At 40.2% G+C, this 17,231-nt stretch overlaps 1 protein-coding gene across 4 annotated transcripts in view; it reads left to right on the forward strand.

The window, feature by feature from the left end:
- Positions 1-17,231, forward strand: part of Dcaf8 (DDB1 and CUL4 associated factor 8) — a 42,614-nt gene that overhangs the window by 12,911 nt on the left and 12,472 nt on the right. For all 4 annotated transcript variants that reach the window (XM_075989153.1, XM_075989152.1, XM_075989155.1 and 1 more), the window contains 5 exons: positions 4,002-4,078; positions 10,011-10,663; positions 11,584-11,724; positions 13,278-13,372; positions 15,258-15,368. In XM_075989153.1, coding sequence (XP_075845268.1) covers positions 4,030-4,078; positions 10,011-10,663; positions 11,584-11,724; positions 13,278-13,372; positions 15,258-15,368 — 1,049 coding nt within the window. In that variant the 5' untranslated portion in view covers positions 4,002-4,029. The remainder of the gene's footprint in view (positions 1-4,001; positions 4,079-10,010; positions 10,664-11,583; positions 11,725-13,277; positions 13,373-15,257; positions 15,369-17,231) is intronic.

Below are 17,231 nucleotides of genomic sequence, written 5' to 3' on the forward strand. Positions count from 1 at the left end.
ATCCTGAAATGAGGCTATCCACTTTTATAACCTCCTCTAAACCTAAAGACTCCATCTCTAAATGCTATCACATTGGAAGTTATGCTTTCCATATATACATTGTAGGTGGTCACTGCAGTTTCTGTACTAGAGTTGAATTAGTTGTATTTAACTTTGACTGAAACTAAGAATTATAGCATCTCTCAAGAGTAGTAGTTGTATTGACATAATTTGTGTGTGTATATGAGAGAAAGAGAGAGAGTGTGTGTGTGTGTTTGTGTATGTGTGTGTGTGTGTGTGTGTATACGTGCACATACTTGATATACAAGTATGCCGCAGCATGCGTGTCGACAGAGACAACAACTTCAGGGGGCTGTCCTCACTTTCCACCTTGTTTGTGGTAGGGTCTTTGCTTGCGCCTGAGTATATCAGACTAACTCTACTGCAAGTTTCTTGAAATTAAATACAACTAATTCTCTTTTCTCTAGCTCCCATCTTTCCTAGGAACACTGACGTAACAGATGTGAGCTCACCATATCTTGCTTTTTTTGTGGCACCTGAGGATTTGAACTCATCCTTAACACTTGTGTGGCGCAACCACTTTCTTTACCCACTAAACTATCTCTTCAATCTATAATTTCTTGATTTTATAGAGTAGTAGTTTCCCAAAATGGGAAATTTTTAGTCTCATTAAAGGATATATAAGATGATCCAGTGGTGTATAGATAAAGAATGTTGAATACTTGTTTGGCATATATTCTAGAAAAAAATTAAATACCTTTTAAAAATTATTACATTTTTCTTATTTTGTGTGTGTGCCACGGTACATGTGTGAAGGTCTGAGAACAATATGGAGCCCGTTTTCCTTCCACCATGTGAGTCCCAAGGTTCAAACTCAGATTCGCAGACTTGGTGCCAGGTCAGGTACATTACTGAGCTATCTTGCTAGCCCTATTTTATATTTTTAAAAATTATTTTATTTTATTATTGTGTGTATGGGTGTTCCTGCCTATGCAGCACATGTGTGCTTGGTGCTTCTAAAGACCAGAAGAGGGCATCCTGTTCCTTAGAACAGATGATTGTGAGCTGCCATGTGGATATTGGGGAATTGAACCTGGGTCTTCTGAAAGAACAGCCAGTGCTCTTAAGCTCTGAGCCATCTCTCCAGTCCATCTGCACAGGTTTTAATGTAAGATTCTACTAATGTATAACTCTTGTTGAATAGCTCCAGGTTGACTATCCCTCTTTTAAACTGCTCAGGACCAGAATTATTCTATGTTTCAGTTTGTCACATTTGTAGTTGTTGTTGCAGTATTGGGCATTGAGCCCAGGGCCTCTTGCGTGCTGGCCAAGCACTCCATTAAACAAACTATACTTTCAGACCAGATTTGGAATGTTTGCATATAAATATAGGAACATCTGAAATGCTCTAAAATTTGAATTCTCAAAGAGTGTCACAATTTGGGGGCATTTGAAACTTAAACTAGGGACACTCAGTCTTTTTTGTCTTTTTGAGGCCAGTGTCTCATGTAGCCCACAGTACCAACAGCTAGAATTTGCTATCTAAGGATAAGTAACCCTGAACTCACAGATCTATCTTCACCTCTCAAGTCCTGGGATTACAAGCATGTGCTACCCTGTCCAGCTTTCTGTCTGTGATTTTATAGATGGAAAAAGCAAGAATCATGAGCGCTACCCTGTCCAGCTTTCTGTCTGTGATTTTATAGATGGAAAAAGCAAGAATCATATACAGTGTACAGTCTGTTAATGGCTTCACTCATTCGCTGGGATCTTGAATTTCTACTTTTTAGTCTGGAACTGATTTTGTTAAAATTTAATCTTTAGATACTATCTGCTGTGGTTTGCATAAGCATTCACAGGGTTTTACACTTCTGAATTTAATAATAAGGTCTGTCAACTTTATCTCAAAAAGAAGATCCTTTTTTGGAAGAACCTTAGGTCATTTTCTCTCCCAAAAGACTATCCTGTAAACTCTGGATATGAAATGAACATTGTGGCTCCCCTTTCCCTGCCTCTCAGAGCAGGTCACAGAGGCTGGGTAAGCCTTTTCTAGAGCAATTCGACAAGTTCATACATTCCCAACCTCCTGGAGAGGATGCTATTTAGTTAAGAGAAAGGTTTTCAGGAGCTGCTGTTTTTATCTTCTTGAAATGGATAATAGTGGAGTAGGAATGTGACATGGTAGACGGTTTAATTCTAGAAGTGGAAGAATATCTCTGCTACTCCTAATTTACCGTGATACAGTGATCTGTTTTATGACCAGTAATGAAATAACTTTCCTTGTTTCATAGGACTTTTACAGTAACTTAATTAATTTAAGCCTATAGATTCAGGGTTGGGGAGGTTACTGAGGTGCTAAAGAATATCAATAGTGACTATTGAGAAACAAAGCCAAGTACTGTGTGGGAAATGTTTTACCAAAATTCATCCAAATGGGATGGGAAAGGTGGCTCAGAGGTTAAGAGCACTTACTTGACTTGGGAAGACCTAGGTTCGTTTCTCAGCACCTGCATGGTGGCTCACAAACTATAACTCCAGTTTCAGGGAACCCAACACCATCATCTGACCTTCTCAGGCACATATATGATACACATAGCTACATACATGCATGTATGCATGCATGCATACAAGCAAAAAATCTCACACAAAAATCTTTGTTTAAAATGACATACACGTCATTTAAGGAGGGAAAAGATGCCAGTTGTGGTGGCTCTCAGCTGTTAAGAAAGTAATCTGCTTTGGAAATAGCTTGTATACAGCTGTTCACATCTTGTGTCTTTCATCACTGCTCTTCTAGGTGTTCTCAGACGCAGTCCTGGTTTTTGTTTGTTTTTGTATATTTTAACTTCTTCATTGTGGCCTGCTACAAGCATTCTTTGGGCAGCTGTCTCTGCAGAGGGCAATTTTTATGAAACAGTGTAGGTTTCTGTAAAGGAGAGAAGTAGAGGGTGAGGATAAGGATGGACTTCTAGGATAATTGTTAGGGGAATAAAGGGCTGTTGAAAGACTGGAGGATGGTGCCTGGGTACTCGGTCTTAGCTCATAATCATACCCTGTTTTTTACCACTGCCTTTTGTTCAAGACACTGAAAGGGCTAAACAAAACTCTAGCCTGAATAATAATATTCTTTGCTCTTTGGAATTTGCTGGGGGTGGCAGTAAGGCCCTGGAGAGGGGTGGGATTATTACAGCACAGTAAAGAAATAAGATACATTCCCTAGTTCTACGTAGGGTTTTGCTACAGAGGTAAGTCTGGTGAAAATTAGGAGAATTAGCTGAAGTAATGTTAGCCACTATGTTAAAATGAGCTAAGATGTTTTAGTGGGAAATCTCTTTTACATACCTTTGTATGGCCAGTCTGGCACTCACAGAGATCCGCCTGCCTCTGCCTCCCAAGTGCTGGGATCAAGGTGTGTGCCACCATCGCTCAACCTCTGCTTATAGTCGTATGTGTTTTTGCTCATAATACAGGCTTGACATCTGAGTGACCAAAGATTAGGCTGCGTTGCAAGAACTTGATTTCTTCTGTCTATTTGTGTGAAATGAGATTCAGAATCTTGTCTCATGTATTCGTTTTGTGAAAACAGAAGCTTCACAGAATTTGTGGAAGCATGTGTTACTTACAGTGGGGAATTCTTGCTCAGAGGGAAATGTTGAAGGTATCCTTTTTGTGTTAAAGTTCTTAGCTAGCAGCTTATTATTAGATATGCGCCTACTGTTTCAAATTTTATCTCAGATCCTTTTTTCCCATCTAGACAAAAAACCACTATCAGCTACTCAAGAAAGATGGCAAAGAGTTGGGTAGTTGACCTCCTTCCCAGTATGTCTTTCTATGGAATTATGTTCAGGGAAGTTTGGGGTTGGGAGTAGTTAATATTAACTAACAAAAGATTAATTCTTATGAAAATGGTAAAACCTATGAATTGTTAAGTGTCCTTGTCTATTTTATTGTCTTTCCCAGGGGCTTTTCTAATTATTTTGTTTCCTTCTTCCCCAATCCAGGCTGGATACAGCAAATATCATTTTCAAGATGTCCAGCAAAGGGAGCAGCACAGATGGCAGAACAGATTTAGCTAATGGTAAGGGACGGCACAAAGGTCACACTCTCTTTACTATCAGGTGAGGTCTCCCTCCTTCCCTAAGGGTTAGTGGAGACCTGAATTTTAGTGGAACCAAGGAACCCTTAGTGTGTTGTTTGAGTATGAGAAAGCACATGGCAATCTTTTTTTAAAAAATATTTATTATGTATACAATATTCTGTCTGTGTGTGTATGCCTGCAGGTCAGAAGAGGGCACCAGATCTCATTACAGATGGTTGTGAGCCACCATGTGGTTGCTGGAAATTGAACTCAGGACCTTCGGAAGAGCAGGCAATGCTCTTAACCACTGAGTCATCTCTCCAGCCCGCAGCACACAGCAATCTTCATGGATTGCCTGCTGCTTTTGCTCTTTTGAATTTTATCTGATTTCAGAAAATATTTCTTTTATAATTTTTGTTTTATATGTCTGGCTATTTTGCCTGCATATATGTCTGTGCACCACTTTTGTCCCTGTTGCCTGCAGAGGCCAGTCGAAGGCCTTAGGTCCTTTGAAACTGGAATTACAGACCATTGTGAGCCACCATGTGGATTCTGAGAGTTGAACCTGGGTCCTTTGAAAGAGAGGCCCATTCTTTTAACTGCTGGGCCATCTCTAGCCTCAGAGATTTATTGACTTTTTAGTGAAGTGGTTTGAACTTTTGAAATCCTGTTTACAGAAGGACATACTTATGAAATCCTATTAAGAAAAAAAAGTAAGGTAGAGGAAGTAATAAGGTAATAGTCAGGGAAGACTATTAATTGAGAGGTCTGTTTCTATGGCAGATGATAGTTTCAAAGAGTGGTAAGAAATGAAGTTTCAAGCTGGCGCTAGTGGTGCATGCTTTTAATCCCAACACTCAGTAAGCAGAGGCAGATGGATCTCTGAGTTCGAGGCCAGCCTGGTCTATAGAGTTCCAGGACAGCCAAAGTTACACAGAGAAACCCTGTCTCGAAAAACCAAAAAAAAAAAAGAAGAAGAAGAAGAAGTAGTTACTGGGAAGTTACTGGGAATGTATCTCAATGATGAGTGCATGTAGACACTTGGTTTAGTCCCCTGTGCCAAAAAGATGAAGAGAGGAAAAAGTTAAAACCAAAACTATCCAGAACCAGGTCTTCCTTTCCTCCTTTTATATTCTGTTTAATTAAAAGGGATAGGATTCTAAAGACATTTTAGGTATTAATATTTCTCTCCCTCTTTCTCTACGACCATGCCTGTGCCTGTGTGTATGTGTAGATGCTAGGTGGACATAGTGGTCCACATGTGTAATTCCAGTCTCAGTGGAGACAGAGAGGTCCTGAAACAAGCTACCTAAGCTAGATTGACTGCATCAGCAAGCTCTGGGTTCAGCTGACAGGCTGCATTTCAGTAAGGCGGAAAGTGATTAAGACTCCTTATGTCAATCTTTGGCCACTTCACACATGGGGACACCCCTCCCCCACGAACACAGCATATACTCGCACATACCACATACAAACATGTAAAAAAGGGTTCATCAAAACATAGTCATGTCTATTTATGTAGTATCTATGAGTTGCTTGTGTGTGGGTTAGGTTCAGTAGTTGAGACAGTGATAATGGTCTTCTGCAACTTAAAATTTTGACCATCTGAGCTTGTACAGGAAAAATAAAGTTGTCAGATCCTAAGGTAGATCTTGGGCAGTGACCACTGAGCCCCTTCTTCAAGCTTGTTACTGGTATACTCTGTCTGATATATTAATGTCCTACTACCTTCTCAGTCTGAATTTGTTATCACAACTTTAAATTTTATATTACATTTATTTGTTTAGTGTTCACTTGTGCCATGCTACTTTAGTAGAATCTGGTTCTTTTTCTACCCTTTTGGTCTTGAGACCAAAATTCATGCTATCAGGCTTAATGACAAGTGCCTTTATGTACTATATCATCTTATTGGTCCTTGTTCATAATTTTAATAGTAAATTCCAGGAATGTGAGGGGTTTTCTTTTTCCTTGCATCTAGGGCTCTGTTAGGTGTTGTGTGCAGGCGTATAGTACCTAACGTCTACCCAGAACCTTGTACACACTAAAAAGGGTGCTTCACCATTGAACTAGACCCTCAGCCCTAGGTATGTTTTTAAAGTCCCTTATCAACGCCAAGATTTAGCCCAATTGCACTTATCTAATAAACTTTCTCAGCATTTGTAATTCTCAGCAAATCTGCTTCCTAAGTTCAGATTTCTATGGGTTCTCCCCACTTCTACCTGCTAGCCCAGTTTCCCTATTATGCTGTTTTGTGCATTGCTTTTGTGTTGTTCAACCTTCTCTTGTTACTTCAAACAAAACATTTTTATCTGTTTTCTGTGTTGGGATTTTTCTAAGAGTTCATTGGGAGGAGTTCTTGTTTCTTGAGCAGTCTCACAAATCACCGCTCCAACCTAGACAACCAGGCAGTATAAAGTGCTCCAGCTGTCCCTCAGTAAACATTATTGGACCTGAGTAGCTTATGCTGGAGTCACACAACTGGTTTATCTTTCTCCAACTTGACTTGTAGCAGGATAGAATTTGTACTCCTGGGAGAGGAGACAAAAGTAAGCAGCATTTTTTAAAGCGTTTCTTGTTATTCTTTTTTCTATACCTTGACCTTAGGTTGAAAGTTGTGATTGTATTGGGTGTGAACATTGCTCAAGGGCTCATTGCAATGATATATTTTTTTTTTTGCTAGATGAGAATGCAACATTTAATTGTAAGCACTGAAAGTCATCAGTTATGTAACTGCCAAGATAGCAGATCTATAATATACTGAGCCTCTCAAGAACCACTTAAAGTAGCCATGCTTTTTACCAACTTCATGAATGTTTCTCAATAAAACCATTTCATTTCTTAATAAAGAGACTAGAAATCTGTGTTTTAGTATGAAAAATTTAAGCTAGATTTGGACATGTAGCTTCAGGGGTAGACCTTACCAAGCAAGTACAAGGTGTTGAGTTTGATCCCTGAAAACATGGAAGAAAAGAAAAAAATATTTTTATTACTATTTACTAAACTGTTTAGTGTTTTATGCCTGTAATCTTAACACTTGAGAAACCAAGACAGAATCTTTGTGAGTTTGAGGCCAGTGTGAGCTACATAGTGAGACCATATCTAAAACAAGGTAGCTAATTGAGGTAAGTTAATATACATTTGCTAGAAAGAGGCTAGTGAAAACCTATGTAAGTGATCATAATGACCAACTTAAAATCTTTCAACCCCATGTTTCCTGGGTTTTAAGAACTTAAAAGATTGGCTAGCATTATATATAGCTCAGTGGATAAAATTGCTTGCCACCTGGTTGATTCCTGAGTTTGATCCTGGAACTCATATGGAGGAAGAAGGAAACTCAGTCCTCCAAGTTGTCCTTTTATGGCCACATGCTCACTGTGGCACCCTTCAATGAATAAATTTTTTAAAAATAAAAAATCTTCATGGGTGAAAGTTAGCAGTGAAGCAGCAGGGGTAGGTGCTTTCTTGACATGGGAAATGGCATAGGCCACTGTGATTTTTGTCAGTTACCATGGCTATGTAGTTCTTGCTGAGATATTTTTTCTTTTCTTTTATTTTCAATTGAAATGATGCCTTGTTATTGCTGGATGTTTTTTTTTTTTATTTTGTTTTTTGTTGTTTGTTTGGGGTTTTTTTTTTTTTTTTTTTTTTGGTTTTTCGAGATAGGGTTTCTCTGGTTTTGGAGCCTGTCCTGGAACTAGCTCTTGTAGACCAGACTGGTCTCGAACTCACAGAGATCCGCCTGCCTCTGCCTCTCGAGTGCTGGGATTAAAGGCCCGCACCACCACCGCCCGGCCTGTTTTGGTTTTTTGAGACAGGATTTCTCTGTGTAGCTTTGGAACTCTCTCTCTCATGCTGGCCTCAAACTCATAGATCTGCCTGCTTCTGGTTCCCAAGTGCCAGGATTAAGGGTGTGTGCCACCACTGCCTGGAGGGAGTTTTTTCTCCTGAGACAGGGTTTCTCTGTAGCTTTGAAGCCTGAAGCCTGTCCTGGAACTAGCTCTTGTAGATTAGGCTGGCCTTGAACTCAGAGTTCAGCTTTCTCTGCATCCAGGATTAAAGGCCACCACTGCTTGGCAGCACTGAAAATTTTTTAGTAGATAATTTAATTATTTGCTGTTATCAGCAGGTGCCTATCAAACAACATAGCATAAAGCCAGGTGTATGGTGATGTATGCGGGTGATCTCAGTACTCAGGAAGTATAAAAGAAGACTTTCCACAATTGGAGGTCAGCCTGATCTACATAATGAGTTTTAGGCCAGCCATTTATTGGGAGATCCTGTCTCACATAGAGAGCAAAATCTAAGATAGTTGCATCAGGCACACACACTTTTTTGTTTTGTTTTGTTTGTTTTCTGAGACAAGGTTTCTCTGTGTAGCAGTTCTGGCTGTCCTGGAACTTGCTGTGTAGACCGGGTTGGCCTCAAACTCACTGAGATTTTGTTTTAGCTTCCCAAGTGTTAGGATTACCGGCATAAATGCCTCTTTCTCCCAAGTGCTGGGATTAAAGGTGTATACCACCACTGCCTAGCCACACTTTTTTTTTTTAAAGGAATATTTTTAAAATTTATTCTGTGTGTGTATCTGTTTTGAGGCAGGTTTTCTCTGTACCCCTGTAAACTAGATTTACTAGGTATGAATCCTAGAACTTATTCTGTAGACCAGGCTAGTATCGGACTCAGAGAGAGCCACCTCCCTCTGACTTGTTTAGATACTCCAAACTAAACGCATATAATCTATAAGTTTGAAGCTAAGATTCACATAAGAGAGAGTACATGTGATGTCTTTATGAGCCTAAGTTACCTCCAGGCACAGATTCATACAGTATTCCAGTACAGCATCCTTTTTGGGTTTGGGAGACTGGATCTTTTTGTGTTGTCCTGACTGATATTGAACTTGGGGTAATCCTCCTGTCTCTGCTTTCTGACTATGGGAATTGCCAGTGTGTGCTTCCACGTCTAGTGCCTGTGTAGCTTTAATCTTAATCTTTTATTTAAAACAAACAGCTGGGGGCTGGAGAGATGGTTCATTGGTTAAGAGCTTTGCCTGCTCTTCCAAAGGTCCTGAGTTCAATTCTCAGCAACCACATGTGCTCACAACCATCTGTAATGAGATTTTGTGCCCTCTTCTGGCCTGCAGGGATACGTGCAGGCAGAACACTGAATGCATAATAAATAAATAAATCTTTTTTTTTTTTTTTTTTTTTTTTTGGTTTTTCGAGACAGGGTTTCTCTGTGGCTTTGGAGTCTGTCCTGGAACTAGCTCTGTAGACCAGGCTGGTCTCGAACTCACAGAGATCCGCCTGCCTCTATAAATATTTACTTATTTATTTTATTATATATACAATATTCTGTCTGTGTGTATGTCTACAGGCCAGAAGAGGGCACCAGACCTCATTACAGATGGTTGTTAGCCGCCATGTGTTTGCCCGGAATTGAACTCAGGACCTTTGGAAGAGCAGGCGATGCTCTTAACCACTGAGCCATCTCTCCAGCCCATAAATAAATCTTAAAATAAACAAAAACAAAAAAAACAGCCGGGCGGTAGCGGCACACACCTTTAATCTCAACACTTAGGAACCAGGCCAGCCTGGTCTACAAATCAAATTTCAGAGCTACACAAAGAAATACTGTCTTGAAAAACCTAAATAAATAATAAAACATCAAGATTTCATCACAAAAGTTCCACCATTCCACTTTTTTGAGACATTAGCCAGAGGAGCCTTAAAACTTGCTGAAGATGACTTTGGATTACAAGCATATATCACCTTGCCTGGCTAGAAATTGTTCTTTATGACCATTTGGAAAGAGACACATTTATTGAAATTTGTTTCTTGGTCTTTAGGGTAATAGTTTCTTAAACCAACGTGGAAAGTCTTTGCTGTCCTAATTATTTTTCCATATTTTTTCTTTGTGTATATCCATTAATGTCCAGGAAGCCTGTCTAGCAGTCCAGAAGAGATGTCTGGAGCTGAAGAGGGGAGGGAAACATCCTCAGGTATTGAAGTAGAGGCCTCAGACCTCAGTTTGAGTTTGACTGGGGATGATGGTGGCCCCAACCGCACCAGCACAGAAAGTCGAGGTACAGACACAGAGAGCTCAGGTGAAGACAAGGACTCTGACAGCATGGAGGACACTGGCCATTATTCCATCAATGATGAGAACCGAGTTCATGACCACTCTGAAGAGGAGGAAGAAGAACAGCCTCGGCACCGTGTACAGCGCAAACGGGCCAGTCGTGATCAGGACTCATCAGATGATGAGCGAGCCCTGGAAGACTGGGTATCCTCAGAGACAACAGCTTTGCCCCGACCTCGCTGGCAAGCCCTTCCTGCCCTTCGGGAGCGGGAGCTGGGTTCAAGTTCCCGCTTCGTGTATGAGGCTTGTGGGGCAAGAGTCTTTGTGCAGCGTTTCCGCCTACAGCATGGGCTTGAGGGCCATACCGGTTGTGTCAATACCTTGCACTTTAACCAGCGTGGCACCTGGCTGGCCAGTGGCAGTGATGACCTGAAGGTGGTGGTATGGGATTGGGTGCGGCGGCAACCAGTACTGGACTTTGAGAGTGGCCACAAAAGTAATGTCTTCCAGGTAATTAGCAACTTGAGAAAATCAAGTGGGAAGGTAGACTAAGTTGCTGCTAAGGGCAAAAGCTAGTAGCAAGTTGTGATTGGAATTAGGTATTAGGACTTGACTCCATAATGATATACTGAGAGACCATGGCATATAAGGAAACATTATCCTATCCCATTACGGATAGGATACTTGAAACTCATACGTATATCATAAAGGTATATAGGTATATCAATACACGGCAGTGTAAGACAGTGCACAGGATCCTGAGCCAAACTGCTTAGTTTTCAGATCCTAGCCCTATGTAAATTTGGATAGTTATTTAACTTGAGTTTCTCTATCTATGAAATAGGGCTTGTAACACATCAGCACTAAGAGTGCATGGACATGGAGGGTAGTTCAGTGGTAGAGCATTTGCCAAGAGTTCTTTCTCCAGTACTCAAGAAAAAGAAAGCAAGGAGAAATAAGCACTTAAATTTATGGCTGTTGTTTACTTGCATTTGATCAGTTTTCCCTGATGTTTATTTTATGGAGATACTACATCTTAATCCCATTGTCCATATGGTACTGCCACCCGTCCACAAGCATGCCCTTTTCTTCCTTCCAGGTTCTTTTCCCTTTGTGGCAAATATATGTTTGTTAGGTAGATGAAGATTTGTCCTTGTTTATTTTTTGCTTTTTCTTCTTTAAGGCATAATTGCAGTTTACTAGTGTTTAATCATGTAGCATTCACCCTTCTAGAACCTTCCAGAATACACTTTTATGTCAAAGTGACTTCCTTTCTATTCCTTTTACTGCTGGAAGGATTTGAGCTTAGCTGTCTGTACAAAGAGTAGGAAAGGAACATACAGCTGTACAAGGAAAGGTGACAAGGGGTCATTAACACATTTTTCTCTTAAATTTACTTATGTGTCCCTTTTTCATTCTTAATACTCTAGGCCAAGTTTCTTCCTAACAGTGGTGATTCCACCCTGGCAATGTGTGCCCGGGATGGGCAGGTCCGTGTGGCAGAACTGTCTGCTACACAGTGCTGCAAGAACACAAAGCGTGTGGCCCAGCACAAGGGAGCATCTCATAAGGTCAGTAAGCCTTTGTTCCTAAGACTGTGAACCCAGACCTCCATGGATCTCTAAACCAGTGTTTTCCCTGGTGTTTCCTCTGTTGTCTTCACCTGCCTTACCTCATTCAGCCCCTAGGTTTGTTAAGAAGGGAGTAAAACAGTTGTCCTAAAGTTCCCGAAAAACCCAAGTATTTGAAAGACATACTCATACTTCAGCTCACATACTGACAAAGTTTGGTTGATTATCCCCCTGGCTGGGTGCGGTGGTTTATAGCTGTAATCCTAGTACTTGGAAAGCTGAGGCAACATTGCTATGGGTTTAGAGCTAGCCTAGGCTACAGAGTCAGACTCTCTTGTCTGAATAAACAGAATATACAAAAAATAAACAAACCTAGCCCCAAGCGGAGAGTAGTTACTTCAGAGACCCTTGAGTTCCTGTGTCTTCTGAAGTTTAATGGGTCCCAGGTGCTAGTGGTTGAGTCTTCTGAGTCCCAATTTTCCTGCTCACAACTAGCCTATAAATAGCCATGTTATTGACAACTTTATTTAAAGCTGTGACTATACAGTGGATAGTCATGGTGGCAGCTAGGGAGGCACTGAGCTTCTCAGCCTCAGGGTAGATATTATGTTTGTTTGTTTTTCATGCCATGCAAAGGATGATATTCTCTTACAAAACCTAAGAAAATTTGGAGCCCAGAAGGCTCGAGAAATGAAAAATACTCACTTCTTTGATTTTTTTTTTCCCTCCTCACTTTAACTTTTAAGTCTAGTTCCCACCCACTAAGTAACTAATTTTTAGAGTTAAGATACAGGTAAGAAAGAAGTTTCTAATATTATTGTCTACATGCCTGAACTGAACTTTATTTTATAATGAAGTTTTTGTTTTTTGAGACAGAGTTTCTCTGTTTAACAGTTCTGGTTGTCCTGGAATTCAATTTGTAGACCAGGCTAGCCTCAAACTTACTGAAATCAGCTTGCCTCTGCCTTCCAAGTGCGAGATTAAAGGTGTGTGCCACCACCACCTGGCTGAATGATGTTTTCTTTGCTGTCTCTGTTCATGTTCATTGTGATTTGGTTAAAATAGAAAATTACCTGTATAGAATAAGTGGACTATTAACTCACCCAGAAGAGTGAGTGAAGCTTAAATTATTTCCCTTCTTAGGATTTTTTAGAAGATTTATTATGTATACAGTGTTCTGCCTGCGTATATTACAGTTGGTTGTGAGCCACCATGTGATTGCTAAGAATTGAACTAAGGGCCTCTGGAAGAATAGCCAGTGCTCTTAACCACTAAGTCATCTCTCCAATCCCCTTCTTCCCTTGTTAGGGTTTTATAAAAACAAACAAAAAAAGTACACATTTTACTTGCTAAGACTTTTTTTTTGAGACATGGTTTTACTACGTAAACCACACAGATCTTGCCTCAAACTCCCAAATTGGTATTAAAGGTATGTACCTACTATGCATGGCCTGCTAAAACATTTTAATTGCTTCCCTTCTTAAAGGTAAGTCAGTGAACAAGATTCCCTCTCAATATTTAGAAACCACATCCTCTCCCTTTATCTCCTTCAGTTGGCCCTAGAACCAGACTCTCCCTGTACGTTCCTGTCTGCTGGTGAAGATGCTGTTGTCTTCACCATTGATCTGAGACAAGACAGACCAGCTTCGTAAGTTTAGCCGTAATATCTTTTTTAAAGATTTGTATTAGTGGTGTGCATGCCTTTAATCCCAGCACTCAAGAGGCAGAGTCAGGTGGATCTCTGTGAGGTCAGCCTTGTCTACAGAGTGAGTTCCAGGAAAGTCAAAGCTACACAGGTTTGTTTTATACTTGATCTTAACCAAAAGGCCTAGAAGTAATGATATCTTCTGTGTATCTGTGGGGGCGGGTATGTACACATGAGTACAGATGTTCAACATAGATGCTGGGAATCAAACTTGGGTCCTCTGCAAAAGCAATATGTACTCTTAACTTCCGAGCCATCTTTCTAGCTTGTTTGTGGTCACATTTTCTTTGCAGAATTCTATTCCTTGGCCTTGAAAATGTTCCTTACTTCATGGTAATGTTGAACTCTTAGGAGCACAAACCACAGTAGTACCTTTAAGTTTGTGTATGATAAGAGATAGCTTCAGGTTTTGGAGAGATTCTTACCTCCATGTCTGTTTTTTAGTATGAATTGCCTAAGCTACCTTTATTTTTCAGAGGTGTTCATTTTTTATGTATAGACTTTAATAATTTGGTAATCTTCTGTTCTCTATTCACAAATCTACCTGGTCAGCAAGCTTTGGGGATGACCACTTGTCTGCCTCCCCAGCACTAGGATTAGAGGGGTACATCTTCATATCCAGTCTTTCTTGTGAGAGCTTTAGCTCAGCACAGCACACACTTCACTAACGGACACATCTCTCCAAACCCGAAGCCAGGTTCCAGGGAATTTTATTTTATTTTTCTAAAAATTGGGAGATAGACTTTGACCTCCAGGTGGTTTAGCTTCCTGTTGCTATGATTCTTCCAGCACTCCCTGTATCTCCAGGTGTTTTGTATCATGTATCAAGCTTTTAGCTTGTGTTTAATTTTTTAATTTATTATATGTATGGATATTTTGCCTGCATATATCTCTTGCTTACCTCATAAGTGCAGTGCCTGGAGAGGCCAAAAAGGACATTGGATCCCCAAGCACTGGAGTTACAGACAGTGGTAGGCCACCACGTGGTTGCAAGTAAACAAACTGAGCTCCTCTGGAAGGAAGGACAGACAGTGCTCTTAACCACTGAGCCATCTCTTTATCCCCAGCTTATTTTTTATTATTTCATCTATTTTACAGAATGATGGATTCTTTATTGCAGGTTCAAGTACATGTAATATAGTTTGATCATCATCATCTAGATTCTTCCCTCACTCCATAAAGCATCTTCCTTTCCCTCATAGTCTTCCTCCTATTTCTTCCTTTGTAAAAACAAGACTATCAGTTCCATAAATGGCAGAGGATGACATTAGCTTCTCATCTTCTTGCCTCTGTCTTCTGAATGCTGGACTTACAGCCATGCCATGATGGCAGCCCTCTTTGCTTTCTTGTTGTACTTTCTCTTCCCTTACTCCATCATGGAGGAAAGCAGGCAGTATATTTTTATGACTCTGGTTTAATTACTTGATGATTTCCAGCTATTCTCCTCAGACACTAGAAAATTACTTCATGTTTTCCCCCAGTCTTCAAAATAGCGTAGTGCATTTTCTTATTTTGTTATTTAGAACAGAATAAAACAAAACAAAAACAACTTTTTTTGGTACAGATTAGGATTTGATTTCTTAATAACATCTTCATTTACTTTCCTGATTTTTCACTTTTCATGACCACCTTGAGTCTTTTAGTTTTGGGGTTTTGTTAGGGAAAGAGGGCACAGTAGCCCAGGTTAACCTGGAAGTCACTAACTATGCTGGCCCTGAATTCAGGCAGTTAACTTCTTGAGTGCTGGGATGACAGATCTGAGTGATCACGCTGAGCTCCATCTGGGTCTTTTGGACGCTGTAACTGTTGCCTTTTCTATTCTCTGAAGGAAATTGGTGGTGACAAAAGAGAAGGAGAAGAAAGTGGGGCTGTATACAATCTATGTGAACCCTGCCAATACCCACCAGTTTGCAGTAGGTGGACGAGACCAGTTTGTAAGGTGAGTGTGTTGGTCCTTTGGCTCTTTCAGAGTTTGAGACTTATGGTACATTGTATATTGCCAGATATTACTCAATGCTAAGTTAGCAAATTGTAGGAATTCATTAACTACCCTGTTGAACTTTTTACCCTTTTGGAAATGCTTTACCTGAGACATTCTGTTCCTTATGACAACAATCTGAGGAATTTCATATTATGGAGATTATTATATTTTAAAATTAATATATTTTATTTGTATTTTGTCTGCTTGTGGGTACCATGTTCATGAGTGGTGCCTGAGGAAGTCAGAGAAGGAGGTCGAATCTTCTGGGATTGGAGTTAGAGATAGTTGTTGGGCACCATGTGGGTGCTGAGAATTGGAACTAATCCTCTTAACCACTATGCCATCTTTTCAGCCCCGAGATTATCACGTTTTAAAGATTGATAAATTTGTCCCACATAGTGGCTCAGACATAAAACCCATATGTGCCACTATTTTTAACATTGTTTAACAACAATCTTTTCATTGTTTTTTGTTTTGTTTTGTTTTTTGAGACAGGGTTTTTCTCTGTGTAGCTTTGGAGCCTGCCTTGGAACTTACTCTGTAAATCAGGCTGGCCTCAACCTCACAGAGATCTACCTGCCTCTGCCTCCTGAGTGCTAGGATTAAAGGTGTATGCTGCAACCACCACTCCCTGGCTTTTTCAAATAATTTTAAAATTTAATTTTAGTATTATCTGTGAGAGTGATGTATTTATGAGGGGTGTATGCCATAGTGCACGTTAGCATGCATTAGAAGTCACAGGACAACTTTGTGGAGTCATTTTGTTCTTAACTCTTGTTCGGGAATCAAACTCAGATTGTGAGGCTTGCATCATTGAGCAGCAAGTGTGTTTACCCGGGTAATCATCTTGACAGCTCTTCATTAGCAGTTTGGAGCACTGGTTAGATTTAGAAAAAAAAATTATCGTGGGAACACTCTGTAACTGAGGATTTTTGTTTCTGTTGTCCTGGACCATTTTTCTTTATCTGTAGTAATATCTTTGTTACAATGAACATCTGTTTTTAACACTGGCTTTTGAAACACATCCTAAGGGAAAACAGACAACATTCTTTCAGTCCCCATTGTACCAGTTGTTTTCCTCCTGACCCGTATTCTCTAGCTAGCCAGCTGCTGTATTTTAACTACATTTCTGTGGGGTTTTCAGTTTGAAAACGGAGGGAGAGCATAATTAGAAAAATGGTGTTTTGTTTTTCTATTCTACTGGTAGTTGAAAAGTGACATCTTCTTTTGAAATGAGAGCACATTTTTAAAACTATTTTGAAATTACTTAGCTGGGCGGTGGTGGCGCACGCCTTTAATCCCAGCACTCGGGAGGCAGAGGCAGGCAGATCTCTGTGAGTTCGAGGCCAGCCTGGTCTACAAGAGCTAGTTCCAGGGCAGGAACCAAAGCTATAGAGAAACCCTGTCTCGAAAAACAAAACAAAGAAAGAAAGAAAGAAAAGAGAAAGAAAGAAATTACTTATAAGTTTTCAGAAAATATATGACTTTGTTCAAGAGTTCTGGATAATTTGTTACTCTTTTCAAAATTTGTTTCTTTTACTCATAGTCTTTAAATATATAGCAGTATTTTATGTATTTATTTTGTGTGTACATTATGGTGTGCCTGGTGCCCACAGAGGGCTAGAAAAGGGCTTTGGATCCCCTAGGAGTGGAGTTGTGGGTGGTTGTGAGCCACCATGTGGGTGCTGGGAATTGAACCTGTGTCCTGCAAGAACAGCTAGTGCTCTTAGCTGCTGGCCCATCTTTCCAGCTTCCTATTTCCTATGCTGTTAATAATAAAAAGGCTATCGTTGGAGCTTTCTGGGTTAAGCTTGAAGCGTC

Source organism: Microtus pennsylvanicus, chromosome 10 (genome assembly GCF_037038515.1).
Source record: "Microtus pennsylvanicus isolate mMicPen1 chromosome 10, mMicPen1.hap1, whole genome shotgun sequence".
Lineage (NCBI taxonomy): Eukaryota > Metazoa > Chordata > Mammalia > Rodentia > Cricetidae > Microtus > Microtus pennsylvanicus.